We start from the raw sequence: 18,264 nt of genomic DNA on the forward strand, positions 1-18,264 counted from the left end.
TTAGATGGAGTCTAATTTGTCATAAAAGGTTAATTTACTATTTTTGAATTTATATAATAATTCAATGTATGTAGAATTATTACATTACAATTAATTTCATGATCATGTAAAAATTAGACATTTTAACATATAGTTTCAGTATTAAGCGTACTTTAACATATATATCAGATTTCTATCATACTAATGAATGTATAACTTTAAATAGTTACATTAATATGTCTTATACTTATATTTTAGCTTTCCCAGAAAATTTTTGTGACATACTGAGTGTCTAATCCTATTAGCCTCCTCTCTTAATAAAAGAACACATACCATCAGCTGTGACAAGTCAGACTACATATCCACACCATTTGGAGATAGTATTTAACCTTTCTTTCATTTACATCAATGTTAATCACCCTCAAATAGAAGCAGAAAAACACCTACATACAGTTAGTTTTAACAGAGTTCTTTCAGCATATACCTTAAGCTTTGTGAAAATGTCTACATAAAGGTAAGAATATTTGTTTAAATGTTTACTGTAGTATTGGTTAAACATAAATATTTATATGAAGTAATATACGATCCTTCAAAATTAAACTTTAGCACAACAATTATATAAATTAGCTTATCAAGCTAAACATGAAATTAAAATTATTTTATATGATAAATCATTTAAATAAATGTCCTTTTCATGGTGAATAGATGTAAAGTATATTATATAACATGTAAATTATGGAAATCAAATCTACAAAACGAATGAATTATCGATATTTGTATGTGTTTTACACATAAAATTTCAGAAATGTACAGTACATTAAATATTTCGTAAATTAATACTTAAATCATAAAAATGCATTTGGCTATGCAATAATAATGTAACTATTTAATTCGAGTAATGGTTTAACTTATTGAAAGTAAACATTAAGAAATATAAAAATTAAAATATTTTAGCACAGATATGTTGTGCAATATATCAATACGAAAAGTAAAAACTATATAACTAATGAAATTAGTGATATGAATAAGTGTTTATTACATAACATGATGGATAACTGTAAAAGTATGTAAAGTAAATTACTGACTACCCAATAATATTTGCCTCATTCAAATGATTAATTTACTAACACATTAAGGTAGCATGTGTGATAAATCTTGTTACATTACATATTTAATACAATTTATTAGCTATGTTATAATAGCTGCCTCATTATACATAATGGTTTTACTCATAAAACATTCAAAACTTTTATGAAATATGCAAATTAATTATTAAATGAAAACACAATCAGCTACAATAACTGTCTCGTTAAAATAATAGTTTTACTTGTAAATTTTTAGGGTACGTAATTAAATATAGAAGTAAAAACTACAATGCAATGTTGGTGATGTAATTATATGCTGAAACTTACACTACATGGCCAAAAGTATGTGGACACCCGACCATCACATCCATATGTGCTTAATGAACATTTCATTCTAAAACCATGGACATTAATATGGAATTGACCTCCCCTTTGCTGCTATTACAGCCTCCACTCTTCTAGGAAGGCTTTTCACTAGATTTTGGAACACGGCTGCAGCCATTCGTTTCTATTCAGCCACAACAGCATCAGTGAGGTCAAGCACTGACATCGGGCGAAAAGGCCTGACTCGCAGTCGGCGTCCAAATTTATCCCAAAGGTGTTCGATGGGATTGAGGTCAAGTTTTTCCACATTGATCTCGGCAAGCCATGACTTTATGGACCTCGCTTGTGCACGGGGGCATTGTCGTGCCGAAACAAATAAGGGCCTCTCCGAAACTGTTGCCACAAAGTTGAAAGCACACAATTCGATGGAATGTTATTATATGCTATAGCATTACGGTTTCCCTTCACTGGAACTAAAGAGCCAAATGATGAAAAACAGCCCTAGATCATTATTACTCCTCCACAAAACTCTACAGTTGGCACTATGCATTCAGGCAGGTAACATTGTCCTGGTATTTGCCAAATCCAGATTCGTCCGTCAGACTACCAGATAGTGAAGCGTGATTCGTCACTTCAGAGAACACGTTTCCACTACTCTAGAGTCTAATGGCGGTGCGATTTACACCACTCCAGCCAATGCTTTGCATTGAGCATGGTGATCTTAGGCTTGTGTGCAGCCGCTCGGCCATTGAAACTCATTTCATGAAACTCCTGACGAATAGTTCTTGTGGTGACGTTGCTTCCAGAGGCAGTTTGGAACTCGGTAATGAGCGTTGCAACCATGGGCAGATGATTTTTATGCGCTTCAGCACTCGGCGGTCTCGTTCTGTGAGCTTGTGTGGCCTATCACTTCGTGGCTGAGCTGTTGTTGTTCCTATACGTTTTCACTTCACAATAAGAGCACTTACAGTTGACCGAGGCAGCTCTTGAAGAGCAGAAATTTGACGAAATGACTTGTTATAGGGGTGGCATCCTATGACAGTACCACGTTGAAAGTCACTGAGCTCTTCAGTAAGACCCATTCTACTGCCAACATTTGTCTATGGAGATTGCATGGCTGTATGCTTGATTTTATGCATCTGTTAGCAATGGATTTGGCTGAAATTATAAGGGGTTTCCACATAATTTTGGCCATGTCGTGTATAATCAAAATTTATCTAGTGACTTGCAGATGGGTGTTAATTATAATAAATGCATGATAATGCCTGTAAGTTATCGTAATTTAGATTTTAAGTATAACTTGGATAAGGAATACCCTTAACAGTGTTATGAAAGAAAGGGAACCTTGGTGTAGTGGTTGATTAGCCTTAAGCCATCCAAGCAGTATGTGTTATTAAAGATAGGACATATAGAATTTTATATTGTATCTACAGAAACAATGAATACTAATCTAAAGAAGTTATTTCATTGCATGGATCATTGGTTGAGCAACATTTAGAGTATTGTGTTTTTGAGTTCTTTACCTTAAGAAGGACGTAGAATTGTTGTAAATGAGTTTGAGGAGTGCTACTAGAATGATGCCTGGGAGAGGTGAATTGACATACAAGAAAAAATTAAGATTTCTGAAATTATTTTATTCTGAAAAAACAAGAGTTCAAGAGGATTTAATTGAGGTGTTTAAGACTGTTAAAGGAAGTAATGGTTTTGACGCATCATCTTTTTTCATACTTAATGGCGAAAATGGTTAAACTAGGGAACACAAGTATAAATTTTGGCAGGGTAGGAGTCGTCTTCAGCTAAGACAGTTTTATTTTTCTAACAGGGTGGTTTGCCTTTGGAATGGCTTGTCTTCAGATGTTGTGAAAGCTATAAATTTAAGCGAGTTTAAAAGAAAGCTTGATAACCATATGAATAATAAAGGGCTGGCTGGTTTTTAGATTTTATTTGGCCTGGCATGGCCAGGTGGGTTAAGGCGTTCGACTCGTCATCTGAGGGTCACGGATTCGAATCCCAGTTGCAGCAAACACGTTCACCCTTTCAGCCGTGGGGGTGTTATAATGTGATGGTCATTCCCACTATTTGTTGGTAAAAGAGTAGCCCAAGAGTTGGCGGTTGGTGGTGATGACTAGCTGCTTTCGGTCTAGTCTTATACTGCTAAATTAGGGATGGCTAGCGCGGATAGCCCTTGTATAGCTTTGCGCAAAATTCAAAAACATAAAAAACGTTAGATTTTATTTAATAGTTTTAGTTTAACTTCAAAATTAGAACAGCCTAAATAGACCAGTATGTCCCTTCTTGTCCCTAGACATTATGTTATGTTAAAATATAATTGTTTCGCGGTTTTTAAACTAAAGTTATTGTTTCTGTTTGGAGTTAAGAACAAAGCTACACAATGGACCATCTGTGCTCTGCCCACCATGGTTTTAAGTGTTGTATGTCTGCAGACATACTGCTGTGCCATTGAGGGGCTTTAATTGAAAAAGTAAGTGTGATAAACGTTAAATACAGAAGTAGGTATACATTGGGAATATTGAGATCAGTATACAGTTTGATGACCTCATCATCGCACGGTAATGTTGTTCTTTGTTCGCCTATAGTAACTTAATAACATCATACACACTGACAGTACTCCCTCTGGTGCCACTTTATAGTATTATGAAACCTAACGTCATGCTTTTTGGTGCAATTTTGTGGAACTATGATCCAATTAACATGTTCTCTGATGCTACTTCGTAAAACTATTATGTCATCTCCTTCCATTTATTGACTGAAGTAGCCAATCAGCACGTGTGTTTGAAGTAACCACCTCACTACTAAAATATAAGAAAATCATTGTTGTACGTGGATTAACCATTACAATATTTGTTTGTAAAGTGTCTAAGAAGAAACACCAGAAATTCGTGCTCTGTTTGTTTTTATAAAGAAAAGTTACGTTAGGTTATATGCTTTATCCAGAGCATAGAATCTAGCCCCAGATTTTAGCAATGTATGTTCACATACTATTGTCCAAATTGGGTGTAGAAAAGCATGCCACAAAAATATATTTTGTATAGAATAAAGATTAATTAAACTGTTCCTTTCCTCTGTGTATCGCGGGTTCGAATCCCCATCACACTAAACATGCTCGCCCTTTCAGCCGTGGTAGCATTATAATGTTACGGTCAATCCCACTATCCGTAGGTAAAAAAGTACCCCAAGAGTTGGTGGTGGGTAGTGATGACTAGCTGCCTTCCCTCTAGTCTTACACTGCTAAATTAGAGACGGCTAACGCAAATAGCCTTCGTATTTTCGCGAAATTCAAAACAAACCAAATACTTCTTATAGCAAAGCTGCATCGGGCTATCTGCTGAGTCCACCGAGAGGGAATTGAACCCCTGATTTTAGCGTTTAAATCCGTAGACTTACCGCTATCCTAGCGAAAAACATTCCTTTCCTGAATGACACTGCAGAAACATTATAAATACATGATAACACAATTATTCTATAGGGATTAACCATTAATTTAAAAGTGTTTCATTGTAGAATGACTGTGAAAATGCTTGCATAAAAATATTTTATGTGTATCACATTGATATAAAAGTATCTCTTTGTAGAATGACAGTGTAAAACACTTATAATATGTGTAATAACCGTTAATTTAAGGATACCTTATTGTAATATAAGAATAAAATGCTTGCAATGTTTATGCTTTCTGTAAGTTATAGGAATAATATTATGACTTCATATATAAATATGTTTCCTCCCCAGTTTCTCCCTTAAAAACATCTTGGTAAGGTAAACAACGGTTTTTATGTAGTTGGCGCATGTGTTTTCTACTGATTCAAATTCATAGTAGGGATAAAGAAAAAAAATTCTCATGGGTCTTAAGTCTTAACCGAACGCTTCACATAACAGGAACAAAGATAAATTAGTTTATAAATTAATTACCTTAATGTTGTTGATGTGCGCATTATGACTGAATGTGGTGCATGGAAACTTCAAGTAGTAGGTGCTTTAGAAGGTACTTTAATAACAATGTGTGCCACTGCAGATAGATAATTATAATCACATATAAAATTCAGTATTTTTTAATATGAATAAGCTTATTATTCCTCACATCGATAAATAGAGTTTGTAAATTCCAAAAATCAAACAGTGTTTCCACATTGGAAGTAATAGTACTTCGGTCTGCAGTGTGAGTACCACGTGGTTGTATTATGACAGTAAGCGACAAGTTTGAGTAAAGATATCAAGAGCACCGTAATCAGGCTTAACATGAGTACTTTGTATGCATACTGCTACAGCATACTGGACAAGTGACTCATATTAGTTTATTACTATAATGTAAATTGCTTGCTCGGTTTAGATATAACACAAGAATACAAACTAAAACTGTTATTCTCATACATAGTTATAAAAAAAAAAAATACCTACATATGACTGTTTAGAGCAATCACCCGACGGTGCATAAAAGGTTGTGAAACACTATGATGTGAATATAAGAAATGTTTGCCGTTGTTTCTAGCCCAAACTTACGCAACTGAATATCTGCATTATATTTAATGTGCGGAATCGAACCTGACATTTTATCATTTTAAGTTTGAAAGGCAAGGCAAGAAATACCGTTTTTGTTTTACTGGAACACGTATAAGTAGGTATAAGTGAATGAAATTGATTCTCTAAATAAATAAAATGTAACAGCTTCGTGTGAACAAATATCATTTATGAAAACACGTAACATAAAATTTTATTATTAATACTTACCATAAAATCCGATTTGTAAATGAAATAAATAGAATTAATAATAATTACAATTCACTTACTTAATCTAGTTCACTCGTTGTCTGTCAAAGTCGATTATATAAATAGGTTCCAAACCACAACGACGTCTGTCATCTCCAAGCCTACCGGCCTAATTAGCCCTGGATTTTGGCGAAAGGCATCGTCGGCATTGAAAATTTTTGCTTCTTTGTTTGAAGTTAAGAATAAAGCTACACAATGGGCTATAAGCGCTTTAGACCATTACTCACCACGGGTATTGAATCCCGGTTTCTAGCGTTGTAAATCAACAAACATACCGGTGCCACTGGGGGGCGCACTGAAAATTACAAATGTTGTAAACTGCAAATTTCACAATACCAAAATAAATTAAACCAAAATTTGAGTTTTACATGTGTTTGGTTTAAATTTCGCGCAAAGCTACTCGAACTCTATTTGCGCTAGCCGTCCCTAATTTAGCAGTGTAAAACTAGAGGGAAGGCAGTTAATCATCACCACCCACCGCCAACTCTTGGGCTACTCTTTTACCAACGAATCGTGGGATTGACTCTTATATTATAATGCCACACAGCTGAAAGTGCGAGCATGTTTGGCGTAACGGGGATTCGAACCCGCTACGCTTGGATTAAGAGTCGAACGCCTTAACACGCTTGGCCATGCCGGGTCGTGTTTGGTTTGTAAAAACTTTGTTACAATTTTTCATAAATGCATGCAGGTTTGTAATTCAATTGTGTACAATAGATTCAAATTAAACTAAGAATGATAATTTCCAGTTATTAACCAACCATCATTACTACTAATAAAGTGTATAATTGTCGTAATTGTTTGTTTATTGCGTTTCAGCGCAAAGCTGCACAATGGTCTATCTGCGCTTTGCCTACCAGGGATATCGAATCCTGATATTTAGCATATAAGTTATCAAACTGAGGGCTCAGCTAACGGGAATAATTTCTACAAAATTTCAGAATACACAAATATACTAAATTGAAAGAAAAATGTAAATTCGTGATTCAAATATCTTAAAATGGAACAACTTTCTTACAAACAATATTTATGTGTCAGATTTTATGAAAAATAAATGGATTTTTTTACATTTCATGTTTTGCTTCTTCACTTTTATTTCTTTTAGTAAAAAATGAAAATATAGCAACCTAGATATTTGGGCTCACTATCTATAACTTACCTTAAACAAAAATTATTCTACTCGTCACAGTTTTTGTACTAGGCTGTTAAAGAATCTATCAAAAATAACGGTAAAGTTCAATACCAATAGCTTACAAATAGAAGATAGAAAATTATTTTACTTTTATTTTTGTTCTAATCTGTATTCAAACAGAATTGTTTACTGTTTTCTAGAAATAAATGTGCTACTAAATATTCTGGCAGCTAAGACGAAGATAACAGCAGAAACATCGAATCAAAAACACGTCATCCAAGAATATGTACACTCGTGTATCTGCATGGGCCAGATCCAAATGAGTTATGTTATTTTCTCTTCAATCTATATTTCGTACATAAGAGTGGCTGCTCCATTTTTATTTTGGCAACATTAAGAAGTGCCTTGATGTAAATATTAAAATATAATGATATATTATTAGACTATTATATAACGTAGGTGAACATGTAGAAATTTTACTAACCCAAATAAACGAAAGCATATTATCAGGTCGATAAAATAATTCTTAGTTTATGTCTTATGTATAATGGGATTTCATCTTTATTTTCAATAATTTCGATAACACTCAACACAAAAAAGTATTTACTGCGTATTTATAAATAATTTTCCAGACATGATGCATACAGAAATTTCAAGACTAAATTTTTAATATCCGTCTATCATTACAGTTGCAAGGGTTTCATCTCATTTGGAACTCCAGTGAAACATTGGTATATCTGCAGACTTACAACACTGGAAATCGGACTTCAATACCAGTGGCGAACAGAGATCAGATAGCCCATTATGTAGCTTTGTGCTTAATTCAAATGAACAAACTTATATGAAATTCAGATAATTTATTAGTTACTGAACAGTTATTTAAACTTTGGATTAACTTTTAAAGCATTTTTGTAGTAATAGTTTGCAACAAAATTTGGTCGATATTTGATATAAGAAAATGCCCCCTTTGAAAAATAATTTAATAATTCTTAAAAAGGATTCTACTTCTAAAATTCGTACCAAAACTAACCCTTTGGCTCACTGGTAAGCTTAAAGTGTGTGTGTGTTGTTCCTTTTTATAGCAAAGCCACAATTGGCTATCTCCTAAGTCCACAGTAAGCTTAAAGGCTTATAATGATGAGATTCGGGGTTTGAGCTTTGTGGTAGGCGCAGCGTAGATAGTCAGTTGAGCGAGTATGCACTTAATAAAAAAGAGACAAATGGAACCTACCTAATCTAACAATATTATAGAAATTAGTGGAATTTTTTGGAGTTTTATTTATAAGTTTTCTACCATCACAACCAAATAAAATCTTATTATATATTTTTAAAAAACATTTAGTAAAAGCCGATCACCACAAAATTTCAAGACTTTCTTCTCAGTAACAAGTAGCGTAAGATAATACACATGATCAGCAGGGCCCGGCATGGCCAAGCGCGTAAGGCGTGCGACTCGTAATTCGCGGGTTCGCGCCCGCGTCGCGCTAAACATACTCGCCCTCCCAGCCGTGGGGGCGTATAATGTTACGGTCAATCCCACTATTCGTTGGTAAAAGAGTAGCCCAAGAGTTGGCGGTGGGTGGTGATGACTAGCTGCCTTCCCTCTAGTCTTACACTGCTAAATTAGGGACGGCTAGCACAGATAGCCCTCGAGTAGCTTTGTGCGAAATTCCAAAACAAACAAACAAACATGATCAGCAACAACGCTCAGGTACCTGTGGCATTCAAATAATGCTCAACTGGTATGAAGAGACCTAGTATGTGCCAAGAAAACATTCCTCACAACATTGCACCACCACCACCTGTACAGTTGACACAAGGCAGTATGAATCCATGAATTCATGCTATTTACGCCAAATTCTAACCTTATCATTTCTATGTCGCAGCAGAAATCGAGATTCGTCACACCAGGCGACATTTCTCCAATTTTCAATGGTCCCGTTTTACTGATACCGTGCCCACTGTAGCGACGTCTTCCTGTTCTTAGCTGGAAGGAGTGTAACCCGGTGTGGTCTTCTGCAGCTGTAGTCCATCTGTTTCAAAGCTCGACGCTTTATGCATTCAGAGATGCCCTTCTGCATACCACTATTGTAAAGAATGGTTATTTGAGTATTTATGGTCTTCCTGTGATCTTGAACGTGTCTGGCCATTCTCCTCTGACCTCTCTCATTAACAAGGTGTTTTCGTCCACAGAACTGCCCCTCACTGGATGATTTTTGTGTGTGTGTGTCATCTTCTATGAACTCTATAGACGTACGTAAAAATCCCAGGAGGTCAGCAATTTCTGAGATGCTGGGACCACCATATCTGGCACCAACAATCATTCCACTGTCAAAGTGGCTTAGATCACGTATTTTTCCCATTCTAATGTTTAGTCGAAAAACAACTGAACCTCTTGACCATGTCTGCATATTTTATATATTGAGTTGCGACTACATGGTTTGCTCTTTGGCTAATTGCATTAAAGGGCAGGCGTACCCAATAAACTAGCCACTGAGTGAACATATTCTATAATTTTTACTGCAGTCTGTTTATTTGTTACACAGTGGGACTGCAGTAAATCTGCAGATTTACAACTGTTAATTATGGATTTTCAAATCTACGTGGTGGACACAGCAGATAGCCTAATGCTGTAAAGCAAATAAAATAAACGTATATTTGTAGATATACGGAAGACTTTTCAATGTCGAGTTGTATAATTTTTGCTCGAATGAGGTTATAAGTAAGAAACTTCTGCTACCAGTTTTTCATGAATGAAGGAAAGATGACCCGATTCATCATATTTTCTTCTTGTAATTTTGTCCAAATGACAGCTGAAAATTTGCTTTAATGGCCCTATGTGTGCAAGCTAGGTGGCGCTGCCGCCGCCTCATCTCCACCGTCTTGTACATCTATGCTTACATTTACCTCTTTCCTTAATATTTTAAGTAAATTGATTAATTATATTGCTATAGTATTAGCTAATAATATGACTGAATAAATTACTTCCACGTTTCTCTGAATATGAAATAAGTGTACTGTGACACATTCTAAGTCTATATAAATCAATATCACTTACAGTGTACGAGAAAATTTTTAAGTGGACGGAAATATTTTTCTGAGAAGACGAGATTTCTCTTAAAGCTTATAATCAGTTCTTGTTTTTTTATAATTTCGAAATTTCCTTGTGCAATCTTTATTTATTCATGTGGAGTTACACTTTCAATTAGGACATAATTTTGTCTTTGCGAACAACGTTTTTATATTTAATAGATTACAGTACAAAAGCCGAAGCCCAGCATGATCAGATGGTTACCGCAATCGACTCGTAATCTGAGGGTTTCAGATTAGAATATCCTTCAAACCAAACATTTTGCTCTTTCAGCCCTGGGTGCACTATAATGTGACAGTCAATCCCACTATTCGTTGGTAAAAGAGCAGCCCAAGAGTGAGCGGTGAATGATGATGATTAGCTGTCTAGTCTTACACTGCTAAATTTCCTTTGGCCAGATGGTTAAGGCACTGGACTCGTTATCCAAGGGTCGCGGATTCGAATCCTCGTCACACCAAACATGCTCGCCCTTTTAGCTGGGGAAACGTTATGTAATAGTCAATCCCTATATTCGTTGGTAAAAGAGTAGTCCAAGAGTTGGCAATGGAAGGTAACGACTTGTTGCCTTCTCTCTAGCCTTACACTGCTAAATTAGGGACAACTGGCCAAGATAGCCCTCGTGTAGCTTTGCGCAAAATTCAAAACAAATCAAACTATTTTCTTTGAGTGCTTACATGGTTGGTACTTATTCCACTTTAATTAATGTTTGCCACGACATTTCACTCCCTCCCATCTCCAGTGACATATCAGTATACCCATGGCAAATATTTGGGCTTAGTAACAACTTTTTCAGCTAAAAATCTTATTTATGTCATTTACTCAAATCACTCTTAATTAAGGACATTATGTTCCTACTTCATTGTTTTCCTTGATATATTAGCGACAAGCTTTAGGACTTGTAAGTCTAAAATTCGGAGCTTTATTTCAGCAGCGAGAACTGTGCAAATTGAGTAGACATTCATTTAAACAAACAGTACACCGTCCATTTTGATATTATAATTTCTAATTTGTGTATGCATACAGGTCACAATTATTTTCAAACACCCTTGTAGAGAAACGTGTGTATGTAATACACTTATTGTTTCTGTTTTGTTTTTAAATTTAGTATAATTAAAAGATAAGAGGCCCGGCATGGGCGGGTGGGTTGAGGCGTTCGACTCGTAATCTGAGGGTTGCGAGTTCGAATCCCCGTCGCACCAAACATGCTCGCCTTTCAGCCATGGGGGCGTTATACTGTGACGATCAATCCCACTATTCGTTGGTAAAAGAGTAACCAAAGAGTTGACTGTGGATGGTGATGACTAGCTGCCTTCTCTCTAATCTTACGCTGCTAAATTATGGACAGCTAGAGCGAATAGCCCTCGTGTAGTTTTGCGCGAAATTGAAAAAAACATAAAAGATAAGATTGTAAACAAACATTATACTGTTCTGTTTTTATGTTATCATTCTCAGTTAAATCACCCTTGTGGATACACATGTTCATAAAATATATTTACTTAATTTTAAACTTTGTTTAATTAATAGGTAGAACCGTTTCTTAAAAGATTCTTATTCTCGACCATTTTAAAGCCCATACTTGAATAGCTTTTTGTTTATTTATTTATCTATTATTAATTTGTATATTGATGTGCCCCCTAGTGATATTATTCCCGCTTGTGTGAAATTGACATTTTATTATGTATTGCAACATTACAATCACAGGGTCATGTCACATTTGAGGCTCAATGAATATTCACTAAAATCAAATATATTTTGTAACTAAATAGTATCATACTTTAAAGAACATATTCGGATTTGCAGCTGTTTGCATAATTATCTATGCAACTACGTCAGTTGCTGGAGTTGAATAAATTGGTCGCCATCTTTGTCGGTTAGTTTTTGAATGTTGAAGTTATCGTTTAGCATCTGAGAACATTTTAGATTAATAAACGTGTATTGTTAAGTAAGCGCACAGAAAGAGTGAAATTCATTAGGTGAGGCTATTATTTCTTGTATAAGTATGCTCCTAAACAGATATTAACAAATAATAGATACAACTTAAGTTATTTTTAAATACGCGAGTAACTTCACAAGGTATTAACGAGATAAAAATTTAAACAAAAGTTACACTCGTGCGTTATGTTTAAGTTTTTGTGAGGTTAGTGAATTTAAAATTTAACTCTATTCTAATTTAAAGTCGCGTGTCAAGACACAACTTAGCATTAATGTAGCTTAAAAGTAAATAAAAAATCTTAGTACTTTACAGTTACTTTTAAATCCATGTGTGCAAACAGCAAACGTATTTCTGTAATAATAATACTATCAGTGATGCTGATAGCCTAATCAACTTTCAAATTCAAGTTGCAGAGTGTTGATACACATTAGTTTTCGAAATTGTTAAAAGTAAGTGATTCTCTGCAACAGAAACATCCAAAAGTGCAAATAAAACGATTTTACTGATATATTAACTATTACAAATCGCTAATTCTGAAGTCATTTAATGATTAATAGCAATTTGTATTAATCGAAATACTTTAGTTAACAGCAATACAGAAGTTATTGATCTAGTGAAGTTGTAGGTTAATTTTATAATATTTAAGCTTAGCATATGTTACAAAATGAAGAAGTTTACCAGTAAAATGTCTAAATATTTTTATTTCAATTATATTTTGGCATGATATTGACAATATACTTTTGGTTTAGGTATGAGTTGTAGGTTCTGTTCAGAAAGTTCCAGAGAATGAAGAAAATTTTGTTACTGACCTTATGTAGTAATACCCTATTATTAACCAAAATTTGTTTAAAAAATGTTTGTTGCAATACATATAAATTGCAGTATGCATCAATTAGCTTTACAACTGGAGGACAGGATAAGCAGAGGTTCATGTATATATCTAAGTATTCCACACATGCCTTTACAAAATGATTAGGAAAGTAATTGGTAATTTACACTTGTTGAAACTGATCTGTACAAGCCTCATTAATATTTAATGGTTATCTCACACTCAACTGATCTAATAATTACAGCTGTAAAACTTTTTGTACTTCATATCTAAGTGTTATGAAATAATTAGTTTATAAATTAGCCAACAACTAATTTTTGATTAGTTGAATGTAAGTTGCAATGAAAAAGTTCCATGTTTATTGATCATCCTAGCATTATATATAGTGGCCCAAAGTGCCTCTAATATACCAGAGAACAAGTAAACACCACTGATGTCTAGGGCTACCCCTGTTCATAATGGGTTTGAACTCTATACTGCTAAAGGTTTTGTTTACTACTCTCATCCATGCTATAAGTAATGAAAATGAATACCTATACAATAGTGCATTGAAATATTTTAAATATAGTGCAAAGAAGTTAAACAATTATCCTGTCACTGCCCCATGTAATATAGACAAGGATGTGATTACATTTTGTCCTCACCCTGTTATGGGAAACTGAAAGATTTTAAACTGTCTAAGAACTTTATCTCCAGAATCATCATGGTAACAATCTTCTGAATTATTTTCAATACACCATTATCTCTCTGTAGCTAAGAAGAGATACTTGTGATTTGTATATAGATAATTCTCTTCTGATTTGTAGTCAGTATGTAGAAGTAACATCAAAATTCTGTTAGTTTTATTAGTAACAACAGAGCACTACCTTGTATCTCATGACTGCTGGTAGGGGTATTAAAATTTTTATCGAAATAGAGAACAATGTTTTGACCCTCTTAGGTCATCTTCAAGTTACCAAGGTCATCACGAGCACTACTTTCATGATATAACTGTCTCATTGCTAAAATCCTTATTTCATTCATAATATTGAGTAGTTTCCCACTTGTTTTGTGTGTAACATGAATTATAACTCAAATGCACTACCCTTTACTTTTGGTAAGTCGCTTGTGCCATTCTGTAGCACCTCAACACCTTAAATACATCTAGAAATACTACTTTGATTTCATTAATAAACATTACTGATTGTAAAAATTTGCCCCCTGTCAATTGATATTCAAGCTGGAAAATTTTTAAAGTCAGAAATTTGTAAAGGTGAGTTTAAATAAGAGTAGTTCAGGATAAGATTGAGTAGCTACTCAGTGACCTGTGTGTTGTGACTTACTGATTTAAACTATTACTTGTTTCAAAAATTTCATAGAAACTTACTGGAATGTACATTTTTAGGAGTGTCCTATTTCTGAAATTTTATTTTTGATTCAGAAGCTACAACTTGGCTTCCCATTGTGATTAAAACACAAATTTTAAACTGCAAAATTCAGAAATAAAATTCCTGAAGATATGTTAAAATATAATGCATTATAGGTTGGAAGTTACTGAAACTGTTTAGTTGCTTTTGTGCTAAATTTCTTTTATTGATCTTTTCCAAAAGGATGGGAAGTGCACAATGTCTGCCCTAAACACATCTTAACCACCCTACTTAAGTGAAACTAGTTCTTTTTTTTCATACTTTTGTTCAGGCAGACGTAACATGGAGGTTTCTATGTGAATATGTAGTTGGTCCATGAAGCTGTTAACTGATCTCTTGCTTGTTCCAGGTTCATTTTTAGAGTCCTAGATTGATTTTTACTGGAAAGTGAAAAAACTCTTAATATCCAGACCATCTTTTGTGATCAGAAACTGTTGAAAGAACACGTTCAGTGTAATCAGTAAGAGCACATGTTGTAACCTAACAATCCCAACAGTGGTGAAATATTGAAATATATTTTAGTCAGTTTTTGATGTCATGATTCATTATGATGTGGCCTTGGACTTCATTAACAGCTGAAATCTTAATTTCATTTGTATCATTTGGTGGTCTGTAACAGATTTCTGTTAAAAGCCTGTTTCCTCTGTATCCACCAATAAAAACCCAAATGGAGTCAAACTCCTTGCTTTTATACTTTATCCTCTGTTTCAAGATAATTTAACTTGCACTTTATAGATAAAGCTATTAACCCATTTTATCCGTATTAAATACTGTAACCCTGTATTTCAAAAAATTTCCATCAAAATAATCTATATTTACTTGTGTTATTCCCGTTATATCAAAATCCTCGATTCCTTTCAAGTAGGCTCGGCATGGCCAGGTGGGTTAAGGTGTTTGACTTGTAATGTGAGTGTCACAGGTTTGAATCCACATCACACCAAACGTACTTGCCCTTTCAGTTGGGGGCATTATAATGTACGGTAAATTCCACGATTCGTTGGTAAGAGTTGCCCAAGATTTGGCAGTGGGTGTTAATAACTAGTTGCCTTTCCTCTAGTCTTACACTGCTAAATTATGGACGGCTAGTGCAAGTAGTCCTCATGTAGCTTTGTGCAAAATTCAAAACAAACAAACGGATAGTGTTCTTTGATTAGAACAGCACAAACATTTGTATTCAATGTTGATTATCCAACTTCCCTCTAGCCTATCAGTTTATAATTAAAGACAGCTGGTGCATATGTTCCTTGTGTAACTTTTGCAATTATCTGAAACAATATTGTGGACTGCACAAAATTCAGAAAACAAACAAAACCTTTCAAGTACTCTAAAGTAATTTTATTTATACTTACAGCATTATAATAGTAGTAATTAAGCTTATTTTTATAACTACCTTTACGCTCATTTCCTATTCTAAATTCTTTTCTGCCTCTTATTCTCTGTGCATTTAGTTGTTCCTGGCCTTCACCACTTTCTAGACCTAATGAAAACTTCCCTTGAAGCTGAGTTAATAGCTTAGCAAACAAGCCTGTCTTTATCCTATTTAAATGTAAGCCATCCATTCCAAAATTTTCTCTTCTACTACTCTGATCTCACGAGTCGAACCAGGTGTTAAGAGCTAGCTCACTAATACTTGAAGCTAGTATGATGACTTGCGTACCAAAAATGTACTTTCTCGTAGCAGTATATTATATCACCAACACAGTCTCTCAAGACAGCATGTCATACCAGGTTAACCCTGCTAATTTCTTTTTTGACTGTTTAACCTTGAGACCCAAGTATCCTTTATTGCCCATGACAGTTTTAATGTGTTACATTAAAATATATATTCCCTTTGGTGTGAATTCCTATACATGGTGAGGGGACCTCCCAGAGTAGGTTCTATTCTTTCAGTTTACTTCTTCTGGGATCTAAGCATCTGCCCACGTGTTTGCCGTGCATGGCCACCTGTGAAAGGGATAAGTGGATCCTGGTGGTTGAGGGTCTAACCCTAATACACCACTTTAGCCTTGAATTTCTGTAGGCAGGTGGCCCACCATGGTCAATTGGCTTGTCCACTTGGGCTAGGGCCAATCAAATACCAGTGTTGGATGTTCTCAATGGGAGTTGTGGATATTGTATCTGAAGCTGGTTTTTTGGTTCAGTGCTCACAAAACCCTGGTGTTATTGCATTGTCCTTGTTTGGCACTGCAATGTGTCCCCTCTTAGGGCTTTATGGTGGATGGGGTCAGTAAGCACCAAAACATTCTTTATTATGGATTCCCTTAATCAAAGTTTAAAAAAAGTGAAAAACAGACCATCAGTAAACAACCACATCTTGAAGATCCTGAACAGCAATCTTCAACTTATTTAAAACCTGTATCTCATTTTCTGATATTACATTCTTTATTAAACAAATCTTCAGGGTAAATGTTTCTCTTTTTATTTTTATTCAGGAGGGACTTACTGGTTCTCCTGAATCAGTCAAAAAGCTTTGTTCTGGTGACATGTTGGTGGAAACATCCTCTTCTAAACACATTGAATTCTTGCATTCAAAGGCCATTGAAGTTACTTCCCATGCTACTTTGAATTTGTCATGGAGCTATTGTTGAGAGGGATTTGAAGAACATACCCAAGTTGAGGATACTTGCTCGTTTCTCCACCTGAGGTGTTTCTGCTGTGAGGTGTATCTTCACTTGGAAAGATGGAATTATAATGCCATCCAGTGCCCTAATTTTGATATTTATATCGCCACATCCACCGGCAACCGGCAGAGAAAGTTATCTGAATTTTAAGATATGGCCATATATTTCAAACCCTCTCACATTTCAGCAGTTTGGTCACTCAGACATGTCATGATTCCTTGACATGTGCTTGTTGAGGTGGCTAGGACCATTGTGCTTGTGAGTATGAAATAGACCCTCATTATGTTGATTGTAGTGACTCTTGCTTTTGTTCTTGGGCCTGGTATGGCCAAGCGTGTTAAGGCGTGTGACTCGTAATCTGAGGGTCCTGGGTTCGCATCCTGGTCGTGCAAAACATGCTTGCCCTTTCAGCCGTGGGGGCATTATAATGTGACGATCAGTCACACTATTCGTTGGTAAAAGAGTAGTCCAAGAGCTGGCGGTGGGTGGTGATGACTAGCTGCCTTCCCTCTAGTCTTACACTTAGGGACGACTAGCACAGATAGCCCTCGAGTAGCTTTGTGCGAAATTCCAAAACAAACAAACAAACAAACTTTTATTCTTGCCCTAGGTGGGTGAAACAAAGAGGTACAGCATTTGAAAACATTTAACATTTCTTACTCTGAGGATCAAAAGTTACTGTCCACTAATCCATCTCTGTATGTTGCTACACTCCATTCCACTGCGACAGTGGGAGTGCAGATGGATCTCTCCGTGCCTTCAAAAGAATCATTCTTGGACCATGTGAAAAGTCTGTTGCTCTCCATGGTTAAAGTTGATAAATCAATGTCATCAACCATTTCTGTGCCTACCATTCCTTCCAGCAGATCCTAGATCCACTTCCTTTGGTTCCAAGTATGGGCATTTCCTTAGATCCATCTTCTTCCAACAACAGAGGCCTGCCCAATAAACCTTGGACAGGATCTATGGAGGCTGATAGACCTTCTTTGTATAAAGAAAAAAGACATGGTTGAAAACAGAAGGGCTCTCCACCCAGTTTGCATATACAAAAGTAAAAATGGCCACTACGATACAGTGGAACT

At 35.3% G+C, this 18,264-nt stretch overlaps 2 protein-coding genes across 4 annotated transcripts in view; one reads left to right on the forward strand and one right to left on the reverse strand.

Annotated features, from left to right (window-relative positions):
- Nucleotides 1-9,245: 9,245 nt before the first annotated feature.
- Nucleotides 9,246-9,665, reverse strand: LOC143228564 (uncharacterized). Its single transcript, XM_076459803.1, has one exon. It carries the CDS (start codon nt 9,663-9,665, stop codon nt 9,246-9,248), a length of 420 nt encoding a protein of 139 aa, XP_076315918.1.
- A 2,396-nt stretch (nt 9,666-12,061) lies between these two features.
- LOC143230881 (ATP-dependent RNA helicase me31b-like) overlaps nt 12,062-18,264 on the forward strand; it is a 54,282-nt gene continuing 48,079 nt past the window's right edge. For 2 of the 3 annotated variants that reach the window (XM_076465170.1, XM_076465171.1), the window contains exon 1: nt 12,220-12,366. The gene's annotated coding sequence lies outside the window, so the exon portion shown is untranslated. Of the gene's footprint in view, nt 12,367-18,264 lie in introns of all 3 variants that reach the window. The other variant, XM_076465172.1, reaches the window with a different exon arrangement.

Source organism: Tachypleus tridentatus, chromosome 10, assembly GCF_004210375.1.
Source record: "Tachypleus tridentatus isolate NWPU-2018 chromosome 10, ASM421037v1, whole genome shotgun sequence".
In the NCBI taxonomy this organism is placed as follows: Eukaryota; Metazoa; Arthropoda; class Merostomata; order Xiphosura; family Limulidae; genus Tachypleus; species Tachypleus tridentatus.